The sequence below is a fragment of the Talpa europaea genome (assembly GCF_964194135.1).
Source record: "Talpa europaea genome assembly, chromosome: 3".
Classification (NCBI taxonomy): domain Eukaryota; kingdom Metazoa; phylum Chordata; class Mammalia; order Eulipotyphla; family Talpidae; genus Talpa; species Talpa europaea.
In genome coordinates, this window is record NC_140069.1 from 13,962,773 (window position 1) to 13,979,532 (window position 16,760).

A 16,760-nucleotide genomic window follows, 5' to 3' on the forward strand; every position below is an offset into this window, starting at 1 on the left:
AGTTTTAGGAAATACTATAAAAATGAGTTTGGAAGAAATGTAATATGTAGAGCAACAGTAGAGAAAAGCTGGATATAATTCAGCAGGTAATAGGGAAACAGTTTTGATGTGATCTCATAGGTGATCTTGAGATGAGAAAAGACTATGTAGTAGCACTGTGAAAGGGATAAGAAGTTACCCACTATAAGGGGTTATTAAAACTTTTACACCAGAGGCCTCCCCTGGTGGCACAGCGGTTGAGTGCTGGGCTGTGAAGCTGCCCGCAGCCTCTGCAGCGCCAGTTCCATCCCCAGCGGCCAGCGAAGGTCCCACATGGTGCGATAGACCTCTCCTGCTGTGCCCGCTGCTCCCCTCAGCAGTGTATTTCGTCAGTCTGCCTGTTCTGTTCCCCATTCTGGCTCTGGTGAAACCGCTCACCCTCCTGTGCTTCTGACTGTACCGAGTACTTGTACAAATAAATAAATCTTTTTAAAAAAATTTAAAAAAAAAAAACAACTTTTACACTAGCTAAAAATTGACTATGCTTTTAACAAAAGAGTTCTGTCAACAGGATAAATAATTTCCCATACAGAAAGTGTTATGGATAGAAAAGAACTTAATTATCCACTGTCCAATCTGATTTTGTTTCTACTTCTAAGATAAAAATAATACTGCAAAGTGCTAGCTTAATCAGCCCTTAATGACACAGACTAATCAGTAATCAACAGTCTGGTTTCTAAGACTACCATGTGATATATATCTTTTTATTATTCAGAAGTTACAAATATTAATTCCCAAATTTTATGAGTGATAATTTTTTTTAAAAAATCACATCAAGTCACATAATATCTTCAAAAAGTTGCACTGAAAATAATGCCCCCCAAAAGAGAAGGAAAGCCTAAGTTAATAGTCAATTCAAATACAATAAAGTACTTTAAAATGAGAACCTTGGGCCTCCCTGGTGGCGCAGCGGTTGAGCGCTGGGTTGCGAAGCTGCCTGCGGCCTCTGCAGCGCCGGTTCGATCCCCGGCTGCTCCCCGGCCACCGGAGGAGGGTCCCGCATGGCGCGCGGACCTCTCCTGCCGCCCGCTGCTCCCCTCAGCAGTGTACTTCGGTCCTTCTGCCTGCTCTGCTCCCCGCTCTGGCTCTGGTGAATTCTCTCACCCTCCCGCGCTTCTGACTGTACCCAGTGCATGTATAAACAAAAAAAAACAAAAAACAAACAAACAAACAAATAAATAAATGCCTCTTTAAAAAAAAAAAAAAACTAAAAAAAAAAAAACTAAAAAAAAAAAAATAAAATGAGAACCTTGAACATAATTGCCACTTAAAGTTGGAGAAAGTTACAAGAGGAAAATAAATAACAGATAATCTAGAATATGTTCAAGTTTAGTTAGGAAATATTAATATCTGATTTATATTAATCAATCTGAAACATATTATATTGAGAAATGAATAAATATTATGCCATGATTTTATGAAATTGACTCTATTGCTATCCAGCAAATCTGTTTCTGATTTTGTTTTGGCATAAATGAAAATCCCCAGGCATACATTTATTCCCTGTGAATTGAGAAGAATTAAAGCTATTATTTCTAAACACTGCATATAATAGTACAGCGCAAGAAGAAACAACGCAAGTGTCCAACAACAGATGAGTAGATTTAGAAATGCAATATAGATACAAAATGGGCCTCCCTAGTGGTACAAGGGTTAGGATGCAACCTGTAAAGCTGTCTGCAGCCACTACAGCATGAGTTCGATTCCCGGCTGGCCAGGGAGCAACCCAGATGGCACAGCAGACCTCTCCTGACTCGCCTGCTGCTTTGGTCAGTGTGCCTGTTCTGTTTCTCACTGTCTCTGGTGAATCCTCTCACCCCCCTCACCTCTGGCCTGTGCCCCAGCTCTTGTATGCATAAATGGATGAATCTTTAAAATAGAGAGATACAAAATGGAATACTATTCAGTTATAAAGAATGAATGAAATCTTGCCATTTGCAACAACATGGACAGAACTGGAGGGTATTGTGCTAAGTGATGTAGGTGATAAGGAGAAAGACAAATACTAAATGATTGCACTCATATGTAGAATATAAAGAAACATAACAAAAGAACATAGAAAACCAACTAAAACCAAACCTAGAAATCTGACTGCAGAATTGAGGCTACAAGAGAAGACAATGGTGGGGTTAGAAGCAAAGCGGAAGGAACCCAATGGACTGTGGTTGAGGATTACTAAAGCTGTGGTGGTAGACATGGTGCCATAACATCCATCTGTAGAGGTATGAACCCAGACTCCTAAGACACACACAGTGCTGGCAGCCAGCATATCCTCAATAGATATACTTTAAAAAAGTCCAACATTTACTAAATGGATTTCATTTTATCACATATTCCCTATATAGACTATGTAAACTACTGATTTTCAAATGAGGGGTTCTGTGGCATTTCTAGAGATTTCTTCTAGAATAGTCCTCGTAGACTCAATTCTAGTTCTTAGTCCCATCATATTGTGGGCCCCAAAACTAATTATCAGTTCATAAAAGACTTAAATAAATCAGTGTCCCAATTTTTGTTTTAAAAGTCATTACAATGGGCCTCCCCGGTGGCGCAGCGGTTGAGCGCTGGGTTGCGGAGCTGCCCGCGGTCTCTGCAGCGCCGGTTCGATCCCCGGCTGCTCCCCGGCCACGGGAGGAGGGTCCCACATGGCGCGCAGACCTCTCCTGCCGCCCGCTGCTCCCCTCAGCAGTGTGCTTTGGTCCTTCTGCCTGCTCTGCTCTCCGCTCTGGCTCTGTGAATTCTCCCACCCTCCCGTGCTTCTGACTGTACCCAGTGCATGTATAAACAAAACAAAAAAACAAATAAATAAATAAAAGCATGCCTCTATTTAAAAAAAAAAAAATTAAAAAAAAAAAAGTCATTACAATGAAGCATAAGTATTAAGGAACACTAGTTGTATTAACTAGCTTTATGACTTTATGCGAGTAAATTTAACATTTTGAGCTCTAATTACTTTATGGAATACTAGGATTTAGACTTAAATAATCTCTGATTTTACAACAGAAATTAAAACTTCATTACTATGGTATCTTGAATGGAATAGAGAAGTAACACTATGCAGTGGTTAAGAACACAAAGATTAATTTCAAATCCTTAGAGAAGTTATATCAATATTCATTGGCAGAGCCAAGATTTGAACTAAGATTTTGCTAATTAATGGCTCTGTAACATCTTCAAGCCCCAATTTCCTTATCTGCTAACTAAAGATTAAAAATAAGTTTATGGGGGGCCTCTCCTGGTGGCGCAGTGGTTGAGTGCTGGGCTGCGAAGCTGCCCACAGCCTCTGCAGCACCAGTTCTATCCATAGACAATCCGGCGAGGGTCGCACATGGCACAACAAACCGCTCCTGCCACGCCTACTGCTCCCCTCAGCAGTGTATTTCGTCCGTCTGCCTGTTCTGTTCCCCATTCTGGCTCTGGTGAATTCTCTCACCCACCCGTGCTTCTGACTGTACCCAGTGCTTGTATAAATAAATAAATCTTTAAAAAAAAAGATTGAAAAAAATAAAAAAAAAGTTTATGGGGTTATAGCAATGATTAGATGAATCAATATTTCTAAAGTATTCACAACACTACATAGCACATTGTTAAGCTGCTACATTCTACTAATATCTTCAGAAAACTGCAATCACAAATTTGCTTATTTAATGTACTACATAATAAATTAACACTTTGTTCTCACAAAATTTCTGAAATATTGTAAGAAACTCATGTCTAATATTATTAACTATATAATACCAAAAAGTTTCCTTTACATCAGTGATATTCTTAATGAATAAAGTTGTATAAACTTGATGTTACAATACACTGGTAGAAAAAGACCTACGATGCAGATCCTTTTATCAGTATTAATAGAATGAAATACTCTTTTATTCATAAAGAAATGTTATCTCCACTTCAAATTTAGTAAGTACTTTATGTTGTGCCATTAAATAATTTAAAGATTTATTACTTACCACTAAATGTCCTGGGCTTTTTAGCTATATACTCCTTCCATTTTCTTGAACTGAGTTGGCTGGGAGGTGGGGTAGGTACGTTACTAACAGTACATGGCAGTACAAAAAGAGCACCAACCTGGACATGACAGAGCATGTTTTTAGCAACTGCATACTGAGAATAACTCTAATATACTCTCTCCCAACAACTCCACTATGAAAACTAAAGTAACAAGAACTCCCACCTCCCCTTAAAACAAATACAAACAAACAAAGAGAGTCACTGAAAATTATAGGTGTCCCTTTTTTACTGAGACACAGGACTCTGAAAATTTTGCTCATTACAATATTTGCTAGAAGTTCTGGTCGTGGGTATAATTTCTTTGTATGTCTAGAAACCAATGAGAAGACAGAAGTTCTACCATCAAAAGATTATGTCATACCTAGTCATAATTTCATAATCTTTTGATTGGATGGATTATTGTTCTGGTTTCAAAATAAGAATGTATCTGAAGGTAATTTCAAGACGTTTATTCCTAAACATCAGAGATTTAATGTTAACAGGTATAAATTGCAAATAAATCAATGAATCATCTGCCAGAAAACATATAGCAATTACTGATTAATGAGCAATTCCACTTATTCATCTTTGTATTCCCAGGGCTAGGCATATAGATATTTATTAAATATTTGGTCTCTCAAAACCATCGTATTATATTTAAGCAAATTCTCAATTTGATTAAACAGTGAATAAAACAAACTAACTCTGAAACTCTATTTTGCCTGCTATTTTAAAAATGTAAGCTACAACAATCAGCACATCCCAACAAATATTTTTTTCCCTTTTTTAAGGCAAAGCATATGCCATAGATGTCAAATCTAATGCAAAATAACCTTCTATTTTTCTATATAGCTGAATGGGTTACATATATATATAATATAAAATGCTCAGTTTATAAAATATAAAATGCTCAGTTATACTTAATATTGCTATTTACTACTTTTACTCATATACACCTAATTATCAGATATGAAAATAAGTATATCAGGAACAAAATGAGGGTAAAATTAAATATACCTATATTTCCTTATTACTACAGCTAAAACCTCTTTTAATAGAAGTCTAATTGTATTGTATGTAGTCAAGTGTTAGACAATATCAACAAAAATATTTAGCAATGAAAGATGGAGCTTCCATATGATCCAGCAATTCCACTCCTAGGTATTTACCCAAAGGACACAGAAACATTAATTCAAAAGGGCACCCGCACCCCTATGTTTATAGTAGCACTATTTACAATAGTTAAGCTATGGAAACAACCTAAATGCCCAAAAATAGATGACTGGATCAAGAAGATGTGGTACATATACACAATGGAATATTACTCAGCAATCAAAAAAGATAAACTCATACAATTTGCAGCAACATGGATGGCACTGGAAGGGATCATGCTCAGAGAAATAAGCCAGAAAGAAAAAAAATATACCGTATGGTCTCACTCATAGCAGGAATTTAGAAAACCTAAATAATGGACCAGGAAAAAGACTAATTATACTAAAGTAAAAATCAAAATCAACAAGCAACTATAAACCAAAGACACACTACCGGGGTGGAGGTAGGAAGTGGGGGAGTAAGATTAAAAAAAGGGAGTTGGGGGACTATAACCAACATGAAAATGCATACACTGTGCAAAAATGAAGAATGATGTAAAAATATATAAAATTTAAAAAAAAATGAAAAAAGAAAGCAAAAAAATTTAGCAATGGAAAAATAATCATTTAGCATGAAAGAGAGATGTTTAATTTTTTAAATATTAAATATTAGTTCTTTCTAGCATAAATGAGACTTCATAGCCCAAGTTTCATGACACTACTGTATAGCCCAAAGAGCACACTGAGCTGTAGTGTGACTATGCCAGATCAGGGCTGAGTGATAGTTTGACAATTCTATAACTGCTGTTATTACAGTTATAGATTACAATTTAGAGAAGCTTAAAGCAGTTCATGCTTAAAGTCTGATATAAATGTACCCAAACCCATCACAGGCAAACAAGTGGTCACTTTTTTCAAAGTGCCTACATTTGATTAAATATTTGCTACAAATAAACTATAGTTCCCTGCAAAATAAATTTACATCAATTGCTTCTATTGCATTCCTATCAAACTTGAATTTTGCTAACTTATTCTCACTCAGACCTTAATCATTAGATAGACTCCAAGACTTATCCTTTTAAGTTATCACTCTGTCTCCAGAATTTAAGTCAAATGAAACCGCAAACCTCAGTTTCAAACCCTTAATCTTTACAGTGGACATCATTTTCGATAAGCAGTCACTATGGCAAATCATGCTTCCAGCTTTGCTACTCTCTTTGAGAAAAACATTTCCTGGCACATGATCAGCAGATAGCATGTCAGCACAGCTTGTCTTTTTCTAATGCAATAAACTTACTCCAAGAGGCATTTATCTATCTATACTAGAGCTAATCACTTTTTTTTAAGTTCAGAACTTGACTTAGGATTACATAAATCAATGCAATTCATATTCTATGAAAGCTTCCAAAGGGGAAGCCCTGTGCATTATTTTCTCTCCAATATTTGAAATAAGCGCCTGGCACACATAGCAGGCAGTCCAAAAAACAAAACAACATTGCTGGACAAATGAAAAACAAATTATAAAGCACTGGCTCTATTTTAAGGAATTAGCATGTAAGGAACTATTTTCCTTAAAAATGTAAAAAACTAACAATGACCCAATGTAAAATGTCTACATTTAAAAATATAATAAATTACGATGTTTGTTTCCAAATTTCATCTCTCACGACCCAATGTAAAATCTCCACATTTAAAAATATAATGGTGAAATTATGTTTCCAAAATTTATCTCTTTGGCTGCATCAAAGTAGGAATGTATTTATAAAGTTCCATGTATACCCCTTGCTGATAAAATGTAGTGTAATATTTTATATCACTCTCTAAGAAGCAATAAAAATGACAATATAGTGCAACAAATTTCAATCAAAACAGTTGAAACTACAATATTAGTGGATACCAATAGTTTAGCTTCCTTCGAGAATTACTGCAGCCTATCTTCAATAACTAGACAAAGAATCATTTTATATGTTTTAAAAAATTATACGTATGTCTGATTTTGACCTGAAACGTTATCAATAAAACTAATTGTTAAAAATTCTATTAACAATTCAATGTATCAGGGCTCCCTGGTGGCCTAAGGGCTAAGTCTCAGTGCTATCACCAGTAAGGCCTGAGTTGGATCCCCAGCCAGGGAGCTAACCCACATGGCGCGGCAGACCTCTCGACTCGCCCGCTGTTCCCCTCAGCAGTGTAATTTCATAGATCGGCCCATTCTGCTCCCCACTCTGTCTCCAGTGAATTCTCTCACTACCACCACTATCCTGCACCTCTGGCCTACACCCCAGTTCTTCTAATAAATAAATAATAAATAAATCTTCAATGTTTCTATATTTCAGTAATCTTATCACATATGTAATATCTTTCAGTCACATAAACTTCAAGACTAAAAATTAGTTAGCGACTATCATTTATATCATACTTTACAGTTTATAAAAAATATACCCCAATTTGGTTTTCATTACTGCTTGAAATTGGTAAAGTAGGGATTATTTCCAATTTCCAATTTAAAAAGCTATAGACCGGTGAGTAGCAGAGCTAGCACTTAAACCCAGGTTTCTAAAAGTACACATTTTCTTGAGATTTTCTCCCTCATTTGACAAGTGAGATGATTATGATAAATGATATTCTCATTCCTAGAATAAAGAGGCCCCCAAAGCCAAATGATTAGGAGACTAGATAGGGTCACACAGAAAAATACTTAGTTATTTGGGTTAAAATTAGAACAGTTTTAGGACCTGGTGGCACAGGCAGCTGAGAGCAGCCCTGTGAAGCTGTCTGCAGCCTATGCAGTGCCGGTTCACCCTCCCACACAACTGGCCTCTACGCCAGTTCTTATATAAATAAATAAATCTTTAAAAAATAACAACAATTTTATTGTTTTAATTATCAGTGTTTTTTCTTCATTTTTTTAACTATGTCACTTCAGAAAACTTCTATGATGTTTCTGTAGATCTATGTTCTTAGTAATCTATGCTTACCTCCTTCCTTACTTCCTATCTCAGTTTGTTTATTTTCTTCATAGTTATTATTTATTTTCTAGTTTTCCCACCAAAATATAAGTTCCATGAAGACAGAGGCTTCATCCATACAATTCCTTCATCCATACAATTCCTGCTTGGAGCCCTAATACCTACTACAGTGCCTAGCACACAGTAGGATATATGATGGATAAATAATAAAAGACAAATGTTTAAATTTAAAAATTTAGCACATTTGGTATTCTTAGAGGATGAATGCATAGGTTAATATTATACTCTAGGCTGCTCAATCAAATGCCACTGCTTCAAATGAGTACTTTGGCACACTATTTATAAGACTATTCATTTTTATGGGGAAAAAAGGCAGTAAGTAAAAATTTTAAGTTACCATATCATCAAGCAACTTGAGGTGAAAATCATTCCCTTTACTATATCAATTTTCCAAGAGAATTAAAATCAAGATTTGATTATAGTGCCAGAAAGGAAGGACTATAATTATAAATAATCATTTTCCTCCCTGAATAACTGTTTGATAATAATCAATTTGGTGGTAAAACAGTAAGAAAATGTAACTGCCAATAGTAAATATTGGCAATATTGTAAATGAAGACTTTGTGAGTTAGAAATCATTTTCATAAAAACAAAGTAGTTGAATAAACAGAAAAGTAAACTTAGTTTTTCTTCTTAAAAATGTACTTGACCTTATACAATTTCACTTAAAATTTTTATGTGTAGTTTAATAAATGTTTAAATATACTAATTTGATCACATCATCATCCACGTACATAAAACTACTAAAAGAGCTATAAATAGCCTCAATATAACTAGAAGAAAGAAAAAGTAAAACTTCAGAAATTTTTCTCCCTCTAACCTCCTTTCCTACATGAAAAAGGTAATTCAGGCATATAAACATCTTCTCACAGAACAAATATCAGATGTTAAAGGAGTAGATTAACAATAATCTAATGTGTTCTACAATTTAAAAAATTATCAGTCATCAAGCATATTTCTGAAACTCTTCTAACAACATAACATCACTTCAGGTCTGCAGAAGACTTTAGAGTTACTATGAAATGCCCAAAATATCCTACTACAAATTATAAACAAAATCTTGTATTAAATCAGAGAAGCCAAATCATCATGAAAAGCAGATTAAAAACTACATTCCCTTTTCTCACATATTCGTACATGTCAGGTTTAAAAATAACAACAAAAAAATAACTTTCTATACCTTGTCACATAGAGAAGAAATCTGCTCCATCAACAATACAGAATTCTGTTTGGTATTGTTTTTTGTCAATCCTCTGTACTAAGGAGTTAAAGAATTGAAGGAATGGAACATACTAAAGTCACTGAACTGTTACTTTAAATGAGTAAATCATGTGTCTAAAAACCAAGACTATAAAAGAAAACTCAATTAACTAACTTTTAAAAATAAATGATGACTAGACACAATTCTATACCCTGATATCAGTTTGATTCTGCAAGTCACAAGCTACATAAATGCATTTAATTAAAAATTGTAGCTGGGCCTCCCCAGTGGCGCAGCACTTGAGCGCTGGGCTGTGAAGCTGCCCACAGCCTCTGCAGTGCTGGTTCGATCCCCGGCTGCCAGTAAAGGTCCCATATGGTGCAACAGACCTCTCCTGCCACCCACTGCTCCCCTCAGCAGTGTACATCAGTCTGCCTGTTCTGTTCCCCGCTCTGGCTCTGGTGAATTCTCTCACCCTCTCACGCTTCTGACTGTACCCAGTGCTTGTATAAATAAATAAATCTTTAAAAAAAATAAAATAAAAATAAAAATTGTAGCTGTATTGAATATCATATATTTTTTTAAAAACCAGCATGGTCAAATATCTAAATGTGAAGTGGTAAGGGAACACTCGGTCTGACACAGAAAATGTAATATAATATGAACATACAAATGAAATGAACATGTAAATGAAAGGATACAACTCAAATTCAATGTCTGACATATAGCAGGAGGGTAGATCTGATAACTTTATCAACTGCACAAATTCTAAAGCAGGGCCATAATAATGGAAAACCTAGAAAAGAGATTAAAATTAGGTAATACCTTAAATATTATAAATGAAAGTAAACATATAGTGATTATGGTTTATAACTTTAAAATGAATCTTTAAAAGCAGGTATTTCATATCATGCAAACCAAATATTTAATCCTCTAGAACAGACAAAAATTTCTTTAGAATTACTTGCATTTAAAAATAAGTATATAGAAAAGTGGGACAACAACAGATACTTCTTAAATTATATCTCTTAGCTCATTTAATCCTCATACTAACTTTGCAAGATAAGTGTGCTATTATTATCTCCATTTTACAAATGAGTTAATCAATCTACCAAGATAACAATATCACACAGGTGACAGAGTCAGGTTTCAAAACCGAATCTAGCTAATAGCAAAGTCTGTTCTCTTTCTATTACATCACATTCTCTCCAATGTGAGTCTTAGCAAGGTCACACAGTGAAGTCTAAAACAAAGGTAGTTTCAGGCCCAAAGTAATCTAAAATATGACCATTTCATTATTTTAAAAAACGTAAAACAATTATAGTTTTGCCAGCATTCTATACCTATACCATGCTATAATTTAACTAAGCATATAATTAAAATAAAAGTTACATCAGCAAGCATACTTATACATGTATATTAGGAATGTTAATTCAACATTCAAACATATCTTATAGGAACAAAAACATGCATGAATGACAGATGCAAAATAAAAAGCTAAACATAGATTACCTTCGGCAAATTATTCTTATCCTTTGATGGTATTGTTTTTTGGGCAAGAAAGCAAGCATTTAAATTAGATGCACTAAAATTCTTAGGTGTGATTCCTTTTAAACAAAATTCAGGGAAACTAATTTCAAATCCAAACTGAAAAAAAAGCCAAGAAAACAGTTACAGATACCAAAAATAAAGTTACAAAGAGTAGTACAATGTAAAATTTAGGAGAAAAATGTGTCAATGTATGTTTGATTCTTCATGAAAGTATGGTTCTTCCATTTATGCACACATCCTTCCTATTTTAACTTACACATGCATTTCCATAAAAGTACTTCTTGGCCCTCCACTAGCCCACAAAAGTATATTAAGCCCATTCCATGCAACCACAGAACCAAATAACCTCCTCTACATATATATGCTCAATATCTGGCTTCCAACCAGTCTGAAAGTTTTGCAGAACTTGTCTGTTTTATTCATCACTATATTCTTAAAACAGTGCCTCTCATACAGTTTGTTATCAGTATAAATTGTTGATGAAAAGATGAATTTCTATAGTAGTGGTGGTGCTAATAATCTCAATAATAATGAACATTTACTGAGTGGGTACTTTGTGGTTTAAATAAATCAATCTTCATAATAATAATTCTCATGTGAGATAGAAAGTACTGTTAATTTTATTTAAAGATGATGACAACTGTGGCACCAAAAGACTAAGTATTACCCAATATGTCATACGAAACTAGCAAGAAAGAGAGTTGGGTTTTTAATGCACTCAATCTAACGTTAGAATCTCTATCTTTAAAATCACTACAGTGCCTCTAGGCTAAAAGCTATTCTCTACCCAAAAGAGTGATTTCCAGTTTTAAATGCATCCTGGGGAGAAAAGAACATTGAATTCCCTATTCATAAAAGACTGAAAGAATCACATAAAAACTCTCCCACTAATTGTGTGAAAACATGCAGTTTCAGAAAAGGTATACAAAAAGCAATTTTCCTAGCTAATTGCAACTTACACTCATTCTAGTTGGCTACATGTTTTATGTACAAGAAAAGTACTGGCAGAAGTTTACCTGCGTATTTAATTTTCCCAAGAAAAGAATGAGTCAGCATATAAATCAACAATAAGGATCCAGTGACATGAATTCCTATTGTCTTAGGTTTTATTAAGTCATTACTGAGGATGAATTGAAAAGGGGAAAAGTATGGTAATCAGTATAATAAACCTTTATAGGAAGAAATGCAAGAAACTAGTCATGCTTTCACGGACCCTAAACAATCATTAAGAAACTTTCTTATTGGGCCTACCTGGAGGCTCAAGGGGTTGGGACACAACCTATGAAGCTGTCCACAGCCACTGCAGCATGAGTTCGATCCCCAGCCAGGGAGCTACCCACATGGTGCAGCAGACCTCTCCTGTCTCGCCCGCTGCCCCCCTCAGCAGTGTATTTCTGTCAATCTACCTATTCTGTTCCCTACTCTGTTTCTGGTGAATCCGCTCACCACCCACACCTCTGGCCTGTACCCCAGTTCTTGTATGCATAAATAAATAAATCTTTTTTTAAAAAAGAAACTTTCTTGTTTTGGTTTTTTTTTTAGTTTTATTTATATAAAACACCAAGAACACTTATTTCAACATGGACACAACCTATAAAAACTACCAAACATAGTCATTTTTGAAAATAAATTCCAAAGTAGAATTGGATCTCACTGAAATTGAGATTAGAAGGATTCAAATAATGAAATCTAAGATTTTCATCTTGTACTGGAGAAATCTGGGGACTGGTAAGGTTAAATAAAATTGTTCAAAATCAAAGAGTAGGTTGGCAGATGGCATAGATCACCTAAAACAGTATTACAGGTAAGAAAATATGTTTTAAGTCATCTTCCAAGGGTTTAGAATGTGATAAAATAAAGCAACTTGGATAAATAAGATGCACTCAACTAATGTCAAAATCCTACATTTCAAAAGTATATTACATTCAGAACTGCATAGGTTTAAAACATGATCACAGTAATTTAATTTAATTAAAATTGAATCAAATAAAAAATTAAGTTCTTTGGTTGAAGTAGAAATATACGAGGTGCTGGTTGGCAATATAAGGCTTGCAAGTACTGTATCAGCACGAAAGAAAACATGTATTATTGCAGAAAATTCTACATATACATTACTATTTTATAACATCTTTATAATTACATTTTCATTAAGATTTATTTAAATTATGTGTTGTCAGTAAAGTTGAAAGGTCTGCTTTGCAAACTGTGATAACTGAGAAATCTACTTACTTTTCGTTCCCATATCTGAATCTTTCCCCTCCATAATTCCTTTGAATCAATAGCATGTTTGAGATCTTCTGTAGATATAACATTAGCAGACAGGTATTCTGCAATTTTCTGACAATTTCTAGAAATAAAAGATTAGGATAATTAAATGCAGGGATTTTATTTTAATTAGATTTAATGATTATAGTTAACATAAAAGCCTAACAGATAAAAATGCAGTTTATATTGTCCCTTTTATCTACTTTAACTACTTTTTTAAATAATACAGAACATCCATTAAGTCAGTCTCTTCTGAGTTGCTATCACATGTTTATTTAATCCCAACATTCTCATGAATGCAGAGTAATTACCTTTAATTCAACAGATAGAGAAATAGACCTTCGTCTTACTATATATGGCTTATGTGTGCCAGATGGAGACGAACATTAATACAAAGACTCAATGTGATTCCTTACCCTCATAAGAATAACTGCTTTCCTAAATTGTTCCCACAGCTTTGTATGGGATTCGATAACAGCAGTTATTACATATTACGAAGACTATTTGCACTCCTGTTTCTCCCTGTATGTCAGTGAAATAGACTGACTCTCACTTCCTTAAGAAGCTAGCATCTAGGCCTCCCCTGGTGGTGCAGTGGTTGAGCGCTGGGCTGCAAAGCTGCCCGCAGCCTCTACAGTGCCAGTTTTGATTCCTGGCCACCAGCGAGGGTCCCACATGGAGTGCAGACCTCTCCTGCCGGGCCCGCTGCTCCCCTCAGCAGTGTATTTCGTTAGTCTGCCTGTTCTGTTCCCCGTTCTGGTGAATTCTCCCACCCTCCCGTGCTTCTGACTGTACCGAGTGCTTGTATAAATAAATAAATAAATAAATCTTTTTAAAAAAAAAAAAAAACCAGAAGCAGCTAGCATCTATTGCTATGTTTGGCATGAAGTTACTGTGCAACAATAGTTGTAGAATTAAAAAAAAATCATGAAGCTAATAAATTCAATTTGAATACTTACTTAAGGATTAGAACTAGAACAGACAATTGATCCTTATGAAAATGTTATAAAGCACAAGAGTAAATATTTCTATATCGGTGCATAAAACAAAAAAAGTGTGACATCACACACCATGTTATCATCGTGATACTCAATGAACAACATAAGCCAATTTAAAAACACACACATTTGAAGAATTTATGTGCAATAGTAGTTACAAATAGCATTAATATTTACTAAAACCATAAGCATCTGAAAAATAAAGTAGGAAATAAGAAAAAATCTAGATTCTTAATAGAGAAATCTCTAATCACAGTATGACAAAACTATCTTGTCACACTAAAAAAAAAAAAATTCAAATTCTGAGTCTATTACAAACAAGATAGTATGTTATTGTAAAAATAAACAGACTATTATCAAATATGAACAAGAAACTTACATTTCACAATGATTTCCTGCAATAGTAATTTTTGCTGAATACCATTCCCTCAAATGTTTTAATGCTCCTACAGCAGGTAAACAGTCTTTCAATTTAGGGGGATTTTTGTCAGAAAGCAACAGTATTATATCTATCATTGCTCTACCTAGAAAGAGAAAAACACATTTTTGTAGTTTTTCAAAGATGTTTGACAAGTCTGAACAGTACCCTGAACAAAATAGTACCCTGCATTTTATGTTTATTTAGAAGATCAAGGACAATTTTAACTTTCATTTTTGAAATTCTTCAAAACAATACACATCTTTAGGAGTACAAAATTTTAAAAAGTTCACAATTTGATTTAAAGTCATATTATCCTGAAATAGCTAGCATATGCTATAAAACAATGAACTATATATCATAATTACTTGCCAATTCTATTCCAGTGGTTAATTATACACATTACTCTTGAAATCATCAATGCTATTGTAATGAACAGAGGAAAAACAAAAACCTGTGCAATTTCATTACATTTTTTATACTTAATTTTGCATACAATAGGGAATGAATTAGTTCAAATAAATTATTTCTCTTTTAAAAGAACAATAAAACATTTAGAAAACTTAATTATACTAACAATATCATTGGTTCCTGAGAAAGAAGATAACTTCATAAAACTTTAAATTCCATGAAATTATAAATTACAGAAGGATCAGAAATAGCAAAAATGAAACAAAAACCAGAGAAAAATTTGACAATGAACATATTTCAATTTGCCATATCAACTTAGTGTATTTCAGTGCATATTTTGAAATGGACACATTTCATTTTAAAAAATGATATATTTAGCAATATATTCAGTTACTTTCCACATGGGAGCAATTGTGCTAAAATCCGAGCTTTGAAATAAGTATTAGACTGTGAGATATGAAGTCCTTTCTGGTAATCATGTATGCTTCCCTCATCACTGTATGCTTCTCTCTTAATACCGTATTTGACATATAGTCAACACAACAAATACCGCCTTAATAAATGACCTTCAATAATCAACATATTCAGAAAGGAAAGCTCTTCAAAAGTATTTGTTGATGGCAAACTGTACCAACCTTTGGATGCCAGTTATCTGAGTACCACCAAAAATGATTAAGGCAAAAAAAACAGTTTTAAGAATAATAAGATACAGTATTTCATAAAATATGGTTTCCATTATTAAAGGAAAAAGAGAGTTTTGGTGAAAAGAAAAAAGTAAATAAAAAGCTACTTTTACTGTACAATTTTCTATTTGACAATGTGCATAGTTACGTCATACGATAGAAGAATTGTTGCCCAAATGATCTAGGTTAAAGATCTTTTGCCTGGAGTGCATACGGTACAAAAGAATGCGATGTAGTGTATTCTTTTTCAGCAAAACTAAATCAGGAAAGAGAGATGGTTATTTAGTTTGCTCGGTTCTGATTTTTGTCTAACTAAATGAAAACAGGGACATTTCTTCAGTAAATACTGCTTGAAACCGGCAGAAGGCTCCCGGAGGAGCCAGTGGTGAGCTGGGAAGTTCGCCCATGCCAGGCCCCTTCTGGCCTGCAGTCCCAGCCCAGAGAGGGGGCGCGAACCCACCGCCAGGGAAGACAGGGCACACAGAGGAGTGTGAACACGTGTCGCCTTTTTAGAACAGGGACCGTGCTTCAGTAAAACCTGCTTGAAACCGGCAGATGGCTCCTGGAAGAGCCAGAGGTGAGCAGGGAAGTTCACCCAAGATGCCAGCCAGTACCAGCAACACAGTGTCCCAATGCATACGGCAAATTAGAAAACAGACAGTAGGGAGATGAAAAACCACATGCAACCCAGCAACACCTCAGGAAAAAAGCATACCACAAAAAGAAAACCACACCCCAGATTGCAATGACAGTAACTTGGAAGACCTTCTGAGCCTTCCAGAAAGAGAATTTAAAATTGCCATGATTAAAAAACTGACAGAAGTCATAAAGGAAAACAATGATAAGGGAAAAATAATCAACGATCAGAAGAATGAAATTGAGTCCCTAAAGAGGGAAGTAAAAGAAATGCAGGAGATCAAAAAATTAATGGAGGTGCTAAAGAACTCTGGGAAAAGCAATGAAAGCAGAATAGATGAAATGGAAGAACAAATAAGTACTCTTGAAGACAGAAATAAAAAGAACCAAAACAGAAAAGGAAAGAGAAGTACGAAGGAAAAAGACTGAAGAAAGGCTTCAG

At 34.6% G+C, this 16,760-nt stretch overlaps 1 protein-coding gene across 1 annotated transcript in view; it reads right to left on the minus strand.

Annotated features, from left to right (window-relative positions):
• The window catches only part of MTBP (MDM2 binding protein), a gene marked incomplete at its 3' end in the record, with an annotated part of 70,800 nt that overhangs the window by 40,877 nt on the left and 13,163 nt on the right, over positions 1-16,760 (minus strand). The window contains exons 6-11 of the mRNA XM_084230006.1: positions 14,550-14,694; positions 13,137-13,254; positions 10,869-11,003; positions 10,058-10,152; positions 9,336-9,408; positions 3,996-4,113 (exon numbers count right to left, since the gene is read on the minus strand). Of these exons, the coding sequence (XP_084086132.1) occupies positions 3,996-4,113; positions 9,336-9,408; positions 10,058-10,152; positions 10,869-11,003; positions 13,137-13,254; positions 14,550-14,694 (684 nt within the window). The remainder of the gene's footprint in view (positions 1-3,995; positions 4,114-9,335; positions 9,409-10,057; positions 10,153-10,868; positions 11,004-13,136; positions 13,255-14,549; positions 14,695-16,760) is intronic.